This window comes from Hemiscyllium ocellatum, chromosome 5 (assembly GCF_020745735.1).
Source record: "Hemiscyllium ocellatum isolate sHemOce1 chromosome 5, sHemOce1.pat.X.cur, whole genome shotgun sequence".
In the NCBI taxonomy this organism is placed as follows: domain Eukaryota; kingdom Metazoa; phylum Chordata; class Chondrichthyes; order Orectolobiformes; family Hemiscylliidae; genus Hemiscyllium; species Hemiscyllium ocellatum.
This window is the reverse complement of record NC_083405.1, coordinates 62530003-62542048: the sequence shown is the minus strand read 5'-3', so window position 1 is coordinate 62542048 and position 12046 is coordinate 62530003. Positions and strand designations below refer to the sequence as shown.

General features: G+C 38.1%; 1 protein-coding gene across 8 annotated transcripts in view; it reads left to right on the top strand.

The window, feature by feature from the left end:
• Positions 1-12046, top strand: part of invs (inversin) — a 272361-nt gene that overhangs the window by 104910 nt on the left and 155405 nt on the right. For all 8 annotated transcript variants that reach the window (XM_060824802.1, XM_060824803.1, XM_060824805.1 and 5 more), the window contains one exon: positions 11137-11310. In XM_060824802.1, coding sequence (XP_060680785.1) covers positions 11137-11310 — 174 coding nt within the window. The remainder of the gene's footprint in view (positions 1-11136; positions 11311-12046) is intronic.

The window sequence follows — 12046 nt, the reverse complement described above, 5'->3', positions numbered from 1 at the left end:
TGTGACATCCAATTCCCTTATTCTTCTATAAATGCACATTGTTTTTTATTTTCTTGGGAAACGATGAAAAAAGAACTTAGGGGTCTAATTACATTTTCAGGATTATGAAGGAAATTAATAAAACTAACTTCAGTGAATTGGAATCCTGATAACATGGAAACAGGCCCTTCGGCCCAAAAAATACAAACTGACCCTCCGAAGAGTGCCCACCCAGACTCATTCCCCTACATTTAACCCCTGACTAATGCACCCACCCTACACATTTCTGAACACTATGGGCAATTTAGCACAACTGATTCACCTAAATTGAACATCTTTGGATTGTGGGAGGAAACCGGAGCACCCAGAGGAAACCCACGCAGACAGGAGGTTGAATGTGCAACCTCCATACAGACAGTCACCTGAGGCTGGAATCGAACCCAAATCTCTGGTGCTGTGATGCAGCAATGCTAACCACTGGGTCACCGTGCTATTGTTCATTACGAATATATTGAAGTCATGTAAAACTGTTAGGTGTTAAACCAGTACGAAAGAAAAAAATATATAGATTTGAACAAAGTTGAAGAAATTGCACTGGTATAAATTCATATATATGCCTCAAACTGTACAGAATCTCATGTTATTCTCAATGTTTTTGAACATGTCACATAATCTTTGAAATTTGCCATTTGTTTTCAGTCACTACTATTATCTATCCTTACAAACTCTGGTAATGAAACTTGCTTAAAATTCTCCTCCTACAGTGGACTTGGAGATGATTACAGTATGATAGAGACCTAACAGCCCAGACAGCAGAGTTTAATTGCATCCTAGGTGTGTTAATGAATTCCTTCTGGTAATCTTTGCCCACGTTTCATAAAGCAATCTGGCCGCTCTTTCTATCCAATTACATCCAGTAGCCTTATTAACAGTTTGGAAATACAAAAAGTAAATACCAGTTTTGCCATCTTGCTGTGCACTACTCATTGGATTGGTGAGAGTAAAACAGGGGTAATGCAAATAACATTTCAAAAGTTGTGCTCTTGTTCAGCAATGTAATGATCTCTGTTCCACAGATGTATTGAGTTTTGCTTCATTGGAGAAGATATGATTGTTTCCCGACAGCAATGCAGTTCAGTTGTCTTTCAGATTCTTTATAACCACATTCTTTAGTTAAAAATCTAACAGCAATCTCTGATTTTGAATATAAGTTTCAGGACATATGATTAGAGACAGGGTTTACTTGTATGGTTATTGCAATAAGTGTTGTGGATTAAAATTCAGTTCATTTTTTTCTGAAAATAGTTTGCATTATACATAAATACCTAGAATTTCTTCCATATTTCCAAAAGTACAGATCAATTAAGTACTCTGTAATGTGACTTATGTTCTTGATATATCTAGACCACAGGTTTGGAAAGGTGGAAGTGGCTAAATGCACAATATATTTTACTGACTGGACTGGTATAGTCATCTGATTTGAAAATCTTTGTCTTCAAATAGTTTACGTAATTTGTTTCCAATTATTTTGAGTGAGGCATAATTGGGGGATGTCCTGTGCTCCACAAAGTAGCAATCGTATTAATAAGGCAGAAATTCTGGTTTTAAATCTCACTACAGGATCTAATGACTATGGAAGTCAATTTGATTATGCAGCCAAATGTGTTAACATCAACCTTCACGTTCTTCTAACTGCTTCTAGCCTCTGGCTTCATGCTAGTGACCTATTCCATGGAAGAAAAATACAAGTTTCAGAAAACAGATATAAATGTGTGCTTCAAGCTGCTTCATGTGCTTTTTGGTGCATGAAGGTTAATAAGTCCAAATTATGATCTGCATTTTGCAACACAATATCCACATAACGTTTGGTTACTTTGCAAAGCAGGATTAATATTTCCGATGCATTTAAAATTTAACTGTTAGGTTATAGGTTGATAGCAATTCTACAATTCTTAGGAATTTGTTGAATCTTTTATGGAAAAGGGCATTGCCACATGGAATATTGTATTTATAAGATGATCATTTATTTTGCATCAGCTAGAATGATCAGAGTCTCTGCCATCACTTACTATAGCTTCAGGTAGAATATGTAGTTAAAAGGGTATATTGCCACAGCAACTCTGACTCCCTCATGGGGTTGGTTAGCTCAATTAGTTGGACAGCTGGTATAGACAGATTAGCGTCAACAGTTGGGGTTTGATTCCCCTTCCAGCTGATATTGATATGGGGAATAGCCTCCTTGCCATCCCTGTGGCAGAGGTCATGGTACTGTGGGCCAGCCCTGACTTTGAATATGAAATGTAAGAAGAATTATCAGAGCTATTTTTGACTCTGGGTTATGTGAGTTACCTATTTAAAAGCAAATTGATTTTCTATAATTGTTAAGTAACTGTACTTAGTACTTGTGCTTGAACAACATTGAAATATAATGAAGGAAACTCAGTCAATAGGAGCACGCTCACACACATACACGCTTTCACACAATTATACACAACTTCTCTCACACATGTGCACACTCTCTGACACATTCGCGCACACATACATGCACACACACACACTCTCATCCACACATATGCTCACACTCACCCACACATATGAACACACAGTCTCACCCATGGAGGTGTGCACACTCTCTCTCACACACACACGCGTACATTCTCACACACACATGCTACATTCTGCCTCACATTTGTGCACACACTGTAATTCTTCTCTCATACATGCACACTCTTGACGAAGCTTTCCTGGTCAAGGTGAGGTGCATTTTGGTGTTTATAAGGAAATAAATTTAGTAGAATTGATGTAAGGATTGGGATCCTGACATCACACAACACACTCCTGAATTCCATCCAGAAGCTGCAGGGGGTGGGTTATATTTTACAACATCCAACACAGCAATCAAAGGAGGAGGGAGCTCCTTGGACTCCTGCAGGAATCTAGGCCAGCAGAGACAACAATTTAGATTTGAGGCCAGACAGCAATACAGAGAACAGCTTCAAACTCAACACCAGTACCTTAGTACCATCTAGAAATAGGTGCTTTCCTCTTACCTTTTGCCACCCAGTGAGCAGACATGTGGGCCCATTTTATTCATTTGCACCAGTTTCTAGGGAGATTGACCTTGTGTTTACTGTTCAGTTTTATTGACCTGACTTGCTTCTGCCTGCAAGAAGCTGGACTTGTTGATGGGTGATCATGTTGTACTAGCAGGTCTTGCATCTGTTCCTTAGATAGGCATTCCTTTTAATCTCTTTGAGGGACTGTCTAGGCACAGCGATCTGTTTCATTCTCCTGAGGTTTGAATGACATCTGCTAACAGCTGTGGTTACAGGACTGGAGACAGCATCTGCAAGGAGCCCTGACTGGGAGTAGAATAGTTAGGTACCTTCCAGAATAAAAAAAAGTCGGCTGTGAACTGTGCAAATTTGGCCAAAGTGAGCATTATCATAGTCTCAAGCATAATCAGAATTGCACGTGAACTGGCTCATGCTATCTGGGAGTTTGCCTCAAGATGGTTTTCCCGTATCTTCTTTACACGTAGATGTTCCAACCCTCTCTGCTGACAGTCTCAGTAGCATTAACCATCAATGCTGACTGCCCACCCATAGGTTTGGATGCAAAAATAGAGTCGCAGGAGGGGTAGTGCTGCCTGCCTCAGCCCCTGGGTTGTTTTGAGATGCTGCGAGGTAGGGGCATTTTTTTTTTTATTTTTACAGACATGACACAATAATGTTCCACAGGCTGTAAGAGTTCTGGTGTTGGGTGGAAAATGCACTGTCCATGTTCTCTTCTTATGCCACCTTTGTAAGAAACTGGCATCAGCACAGAAGATGCTCCTGAGCCTAGTCTTTCTAAGGCTGAGTGGGATGGCCACCATCCTTGATCTCAGCTCCCACAGTTCACAAAGGGAAGAGGAGCTCCAGGGAAATAAATGGAATATGTTTGAAATAACAAGTCATTGTACAATAGCCCCAAGGATACAGCAGCTGGAAGGCCCCTATTAGAGGATTTGTGCACTGTCCACTGGTCTCCAGAAAGAATATGGCCTTAAGGTATATCTTCAAGGTGATTGTGAAGAGTCAAAAACCCTTGATGTGGCTTTTATGCAGTCGTCCATTCTCATGTTTGAGTGACTATAGCTCTTCACCCAGTGTTTTTTTTGCTCACAAAGTTCACAAAACATACACACACCAAGTACAAACTGTCATGACAAAGTCTTGCCTCAGTGTTCCATAAGCCGTAAAAAATTTCTAGATGTATACAATCTCAGTAAATCCATCAAAATGACCAATTTACCTGCCTGACTGCTATCCAGTACAAAAACAGTCCAGGCCAGGATGAATCAGTAACCAAAAAATAACTTCTATAATTCATAACTTTAAGAAGAACAGAAAAAAGAAAATATTTCTAATTATTATGCAACTTAAGCTATATTCCTTTATACCACATCTCAAATACATGTGCTGACACACAATCAATACAAATAACAAATGGCTTAATACCCATACTATGGGTGGAAAAAGAATATAGAGATGGTAAACAAAATTTAAATCAAAGCTCCAGATCACCAGCTGGAAAATTATTTTCTTACAATCCTTTAAACATGCTGTCAAGGGGTAATGATCCTTCTTTGATTCAATGGTTGATCAGCTGGATTTGGGCCGTTCCTTGTTTTAGAATTCTTTATTTTAAGCTCTCTGGTTTTTCAGTCTTTTATCTACATGGAGAAGGAAAGATCCATGTTTCTGTCTGTAGGCTCTGGAAGTCTCTCTCTCTCTCTTTCTCTTTCTCTCTCTGTTATATCTGGCGCTGATTGGTTAAATTATCAATAGGCTGTTGTCAGGTAGAGCTCTGGTCAACTATGATCACTACTTCATAAAATCATTTTTGACTTTGTCTGATTAGCTTGACCTGCTATAACAGATTTAAGAATAGCTTTCAGCATGTTACCTATGATGGATGATAGGACTGCTTTTCACATTGTAATTCTTCTTTTCTTCTTTAAATATTGATAATATTTTTATTTTTCTGGCTAGCTATCTCCTCGACGCTAATCCTTCGCTCATAATTTTTTTCCTTATTAATTTTTTGTCATTCTTTGATTTTATATTTTCTCAATTTTTTATCTTCCCACCTGTCTTTGCACAGATATCTTCCCTCAGAATATTTATAACTTATTGAAATGTCTGTACTTTGTAATATTCCTTTGAATGTCTACCATTGCATCTCTATTAACCTTTTCTTCAACATAATTTGCCAATTCACTGTAGCCAGATCTGATTTTGTGCTCTAAAAATTGTTCTTACTTGAATATTAAAAAATTGTTTTAGACCCACTCCTGTCTGCTTCAAACTGAATGTAAAATTTAATCATCTTATGATTGCTACTATCTAGGGACACCTTCACTGTGAGTTCATTAATTAATTCTATCTTGTTGCATAATACCAATACATCCAGTAATCATGCATGCCCATATTCTTTGATTCCAGATTCCTTTATGTTCATAATCTGTATTTCTGAGTTCTTTGCAGCACTTTATTTTTTAATTCTGACTAAAAGGGATTCCAGACAAGAGGAAATTAACTTCTAGAGATTTATCAATATTTCCATTTTCAAACTAAACATTGAATTTTAATTTTCTGCAGGTGTTTTGTAGCAAATTAAATAACTAAAGATAATTACCATTAGTGTTCCTGTTTGTTTGATGACATTGTAAAAACTCTATTCAATCTTTCAGACTGCCCTACGAGTGCAGACTGCTGAAAGAGAACAATTTTCTCCAAAAGGCTATTAAAAGAGGAATTCTTGCATTGTTTCTGTTATATCTACACTCAGAATTACAGTTATTTTATAGGCCCATAAAGAATCTCTTCTTAAGGTTTTTTAAAAATTAGAAATGTAATATCACTTTTCCAGCTTGTGCACTGTATTTAATTAATTTTTAAAACTGACAGAAGATAATGTGACTCCAGACTGTATAATGTAATGTATGTTGCAACACTAAGTTGATAATTTAATACAGGTGCAAATATATTAGCAGCATATGGAGATAGATAATTGTGTTCAGGAGAGGGTAAGGATCAGAATCCATACATAGCTTTGTAATATGTTCATTCACAAATAATTATGTTGTAGTCATGGTATTTTTGACAATAATAAGGAAAAACATTGTATTCGGATGACATGTTGTCTGATGTAGTTGCCAGTTTTTACTGCTTGCATTTATGGGTGATATTCCTCCACCACAATGGTTATGTATTTAGTGAATTAAAAAGATATATTTTCTGGATGTAGGTTTGCTCACTGAGCTGGAAGGTTCGTTTTCAGACATTGCATCACCATACTAGGTAATATCATTCGTGAGCCTCTGGATGAAGCACTGGTGGTATGGCCTGCTTTCTGTTTATGTGTTTAGGTTTCCTTGGGTTGGTGATGTCATTTCCTGTTCTTTTTCTCAAGGTGTGGTACATGGGATCCAAGTTAAGGTTTTTGTTGATAGAGTTCCGGTTGGAATGCCATGCTTCTAGGAATTCTCGTGCGTGTCTCTGTTTGGCTCATCCTCGGATGGATGTGTTGTCCCAGTTGAAGTGGTGTCCTTCCTCATCTGTATGTAAGGATACTAGTCAGAGTGAGTCATGTCTTTTTGTGGCTAGTTGGTGTTCTTGTATCCTGGTGGCTAGTTTTCTGCCTGTTTGTCCAATGTAGTGTTTGTTACAGTTCTTGCAAGGTATTTTATAAATGACATCAGTTCTGCTTGTTATCTGTATAGGGTTTTCAAGTTCATTGGTGTGAGCTTTTGTCATGACAGTTTGTACTTGGTGTGTGTATGTTTTGTGAACTTTGTGAGCAAAAAAACACTGGGCGAAGAGCTTCACTCACTCCTACATGAGAATGAACTTGAAAGGCCCTATACAGACGACAAGCAGAACTAATGTCATTGACAAAATACCTTGCAAGAACTGTAACGTGCACTACACTGGACAAACAGGCAGAAAACTTGCCACCAGATTACATGAACATCAACTAACCACAAAAAGACATGACACTCTCTCACTAGTATCCTTACATATAGACGAGGAAGGACACTACTTTGACTGGGACAACACGTCCATCCGAGTTCAAGCTAAACAGAGATGTGCAAGAGAATTCTGACAAGCATGGTATTCCAACCGGAAGACAATCACAACACATTGACTTGGATCCCAATTACTAACCCCCCCCCGAGAAAAAGAACAGGAAATGACATCACCAACCCAAGGAAACCTAAACACATAAATAGAAAGCAGGCTATACCACTAGTGCTTCATCCATAGGCTCACTGTTGTTACCCAGTGTAATGACAAAACGTCTGAAAATAAACTGAAGGGAAACTGAATCATTTCCATTTAAAGCAATTTTCCAAAAATGAACATTTAAGATTTCAGGTGACCAATCTCTTTAATAAATGATATTGATACATTTGCCATTATTCAGAATAAGAATTATCTTAGGATGGAAATCAACAACAGAAATGCTTAACAATTTCACATGAAATAATATTTTCATTTCCATGAATGACTAAAAATTCACAAGCAATATAACTGATGTATGTTATTCAAATAAATTTACTTTGAGGAAGTGAAGAAAATTTCTCAGATTCTTGAAAGGTAGCAAGCTTTAATATTTGAAAATCAATTGTTTTAATAGCAAATTACTGCAAACAGGTAGGTCATGAACTGAGCCAGCTGACAACTGAAAAGATGAAAGTTATGTGCATACAGTATTGTCAGCCCATGAACATTCAAAAAATTGTTAATTTTGCTTGGAATATTTTAAATAATTTTCAATTTAATTATTATGTGCTTATGATTGTTCAGCTTCTATTTTGGCCAATTTGCATAATTGTAGCCCTTTTAAAAAATTTTTGTGGGCTATAGTAGTTCTTCAAATGGTGGCTGTTGCCTTGCCAAAGTGATGGTGAGTACAGAAGTCAGAGTACAGGAGTGGTTGATTTGTTTAAGTCAGAATGGTGTGTAAGTTGGAAAGGAATTGTGGGTCTTCGTGTTTCCCTCTGTGTTCTCGACTTTCTAGCTGACAGAGATCACACGCTGAGAAATCTTGATGAGTTGCTTTAGTCCTGTGGAGATGCTATACAATGTGGGGATTGTGCATTGTTGATGCAAGGAGTGAATATTTTAGGGAGTGATAAAGGGTACTAATCAAGCAGACTTCTTAGTCCTGTATGATTTTAGCTTATAAGAGTTTGGATTTGCCCTCTTCCAGGCAAGTGGAGAGCATTCCATCACATTTCAGACTTGAGTCTTTAGACAATGGATAGATTTTAGGCAATCAAGAGGCTGATGACTCAATGGAAGATTTCTGGTTCCTGACCTGCTGCTGCTGTCATGGCTGATCCCATCAATTACCTGGTCAATGGTAATCTGCAGAATTTTGTTGGTGGTGATTTCAGTGATAGTAATATTATTAAATGTTAAGACAGATGCTTAATTTTTCTCATTTTGGGGATGGCCATTCTGTGCCACTTTGTGGATTAAATGTTACTAGTTACTTATCACTCAAGTTGAAATATTGTCCAATTTTGTTGCTTATGAACATTGACTGTTTCAGTATCTGAGGAGAAGTAACTTTTAATGACTAATGATGGAGAGAAATCATAGCTGAAATAGCTGAAAGTGGTTCATCCAAGGACAGTGCCCTGAGGAATTCAAGAAATGATGTCCAGGGTTTACCAACAACTGCAACTATCATCTGATGTACTGCATATACCTCCCAACAAATGGAGAGTTCTCCCTCCATTCATATTCCCTTAGATTTTGCTAAATCCTTTTAATCGCACTAAGGAAATGCTGTTTTGATGTTGAGGGCCAATACTCTGACCTTCTCTCATGAGTTTAGCTCCTTGGCCCAGGCTTGGACCAAGGGTTATATTGAATCCTGGCATAGGGGAATTCATTCACAAACCAAACTAAAAATCAATGAACAGATTTGTTCTGAATATGAGCGATTGTCAGTGACAGCTTCCATCAGTTTACTGACAGTTGAGGGTGGGCTGCTGTATGGTAATTTGTCAGATTAGATTCTTGATACTGGTGATCACATTACTAACTCTCTGACCATCCAGTACCCTACAGCAGTGGTTCTTGACCCTTTCGGTATTAAGGCATACACCAATGAGACAAACAATTCCACAGCTGAAAATGTGTTGCTGGTCAAAGCACAGCAGGCCAGGCAGCATCTCAGGAATAGAGAATTCGACGTTTCGAGCATAAGCCCTTCATCATCAAACAATTCCACAGCCTACCCACTTTGTTCAGCTGAATTTATTGCTCATGAATGTCACATTTACTTGAATTTACTATGGCTACAGCTTACAAGAGAGATTTGCAACATAGTGCATACAATAAGCTAAAGAAGGATCAAAAGCATTAATGTTTCAAATACACTGGCACAAATACAGTCTTCCACTGTGAGAACAGACACATTTTCAAAGTCTGTTAAACACAACCATTTCTAACTCTTCCTGAACGATGGATCAGAGTAAATTGCAATATGCTGAGATGGTGGCAAACCTGGCCCTGCTGATGTGCACAGAGCCTTTTCATCTGAGGAGGAATTGATGAGAGGGCCACTCGAAAATCTTGCTTCGCTGACAAACACTCACTCCTGTTGTTTTTCACGCATGCCATTGTTGAAAATGCTAGATGGCAGAGATATGTTGTCACAAATGGCAAGAGTACAGCAAAACCATGATCAAAAATATATTGCAGATATTCAAAAAAAAAACAGTACAAGACATGTGAAGTGCAAGAATGTGAATAAATTAAAATGATCTATAGAAAGTACTCAAGTGGAAAATGGGAAAGGATAGAAGTGGTATTGCCATTAGAGTAAGTGACATATTGAGAATAACTGAAGATGTTTAGAAAACTTGAGCGGGAGTGGCAGAAGAAGTGGGTGATAATGCAAGGGAAAATAGTGAGAAACGGCACAGTTGAAGGAGTAGAGTAAGTCAATATCAAAGGTACAGTTTGCCCAAAGCCTGTAAACCCAAACCACAGCCAGTACCACAGAACAGGATACACCAACACGGGCAGCACAGTGGCTCAGTGGTTCGCACTGCATCCTCACAGCACCAGGGTCCCAGGTTTGATCCCAGCCTTGGGTGACTGTGTGGAATTTGCACATTCTCCCCATGTCTGTGTCGGTTCCTCCAGGTGTTCCGGTTTTCTCCCACAGTCCAAAGATGTGCGGGTCAGGTGAATTGGCCATGCTAAATTGCCCGTAGTGTTAGGTAAGGGGTATATGTAGGGGCATGGGTGGGTTGCGCTTCGGCGGGTCAGTGTGGACTTGTTGAGCCAAAGGGCCTGTTTCCACACTGTAAGTAATGTAATCTAATCTAAAAAAACTTGGTACCATTGCAGTATTTGCCAACTTCTCTCTGCAGATGTAACATACAAGGAAGGGGCAGGTACATCTCCTGTCCATGAGCTTCCATAGACCAGATAGCTCTCGTTACACTCTCTGAACAGTTCTTGATTTTTGTTCTTTGGGTTTCATCAGTTGAATTAGCAGATGATTTTCTTCTTTTTAGAATGAACTCATCCATTTTTTCTTAGAATCTAAGACATGGATCAGTGCCATATATAAAACAAAATTCCAAAAGTAGTAATTTTAACACATCTGCTAATGTGGAATTATGTTCAGATAGGCAGACAGGCAGGCCATTTCAGTTACATGCCTCTTCATGTAAATCACAAACAATGAAATGTTATTTTCAAAGTAACTGTCTCTCAGTCACCTATTTTTGTTTAAATTGACCTGTTCAGAAATGTTATTTCCCACCCCTGGATCAGGTGAGACTTGAATCCAGACCTCCTGGTCCAGATAAAGGGATACTACCATTTCACCACAAGAGCCCTTTTTCAGTCACCTAATACCAACTCCAATTTAATGCAATACAGCTGCATCACAGAGATATTGGTGAAAGCATCCAAATGGATAACATTAAGACTCAAACTCATAACCTTCTGATTATGTTAGTTATTGTTAGGTTCAGTTATTCAATACTTAACGCTCACACTAAGTGTTGTATAAATTTATTTTTAATCGTGATTTTTTTTATGTAAAAACAAATACTTTTCTGTTCTGTTTGTGCAGGGAAATTACCGCTTCATGAAGCTGCTACTTAACCGACGTGCCAACTGGATGCAGAAGGATCTTGAGGAGATGACTCCACTTCATTTAGCTACACGCCACAAAAGTCCTAAATGCTTGGCTTTGCTGCTAAAGTCTATGGCTCCGGGAGAAGTGGACACCCAAGATAAAAACAAGGTATTAGAAATTATACAAAAGAATTATGTTAATAGCTAATATTTACAGTATTGTTTATAAAGATATTATGGAGCATAATGCTCTAAAGAAATTGTTCCACTTGAATAGTTCTAATTTACATTTCCCCAAAGATTGTCCTTGTGATTTAGTTGTAGCAAATCAATGTTTTGTTGTCTGATTCCAGGTTCTCTGCATCTGACAGAGTTTTATGAGTTCTATGACCTTTCTCATTTCAGCTCCCATACTCCTGCTTTTAACCATGCCCTATTTCCTTTTTATGGCAGACTCAGAGCAGCAATAGCACATCATATAATCAAACCAACTCAAAAGATCATTAGTAATTTCATTCTGCTCCGTACTTAAGTAGAAGGAGATCCCATCTACCTATACCTTTTCTTTGGACGGCAGAGCATATTCCTTAGTGACATCATGTACCTTGTATGCATGCCTATTGTAACTTCAGTAAAATAAGTAAAGCGTGCGGTTTATTAAATGTTTAAGATTATCTTAATTGTCAGCATTCTGCATTTTGAATCAGAGGGTTGTGAGATCAACCTCAAATACCTGAATGTGTGATGGCCTGACGTTTCAACACTGTGTTGAGAGAGTAGTTTTTTATTGCTGGAATTAAATTTCCACAAAGTCGTTGTGAGAATAAGTGATATTGTCATGAATATCACAGTAGTTGTGTGCTGTAAGAGTTGCTTAGGAAATAGTTTTATTTAATTTAAATATA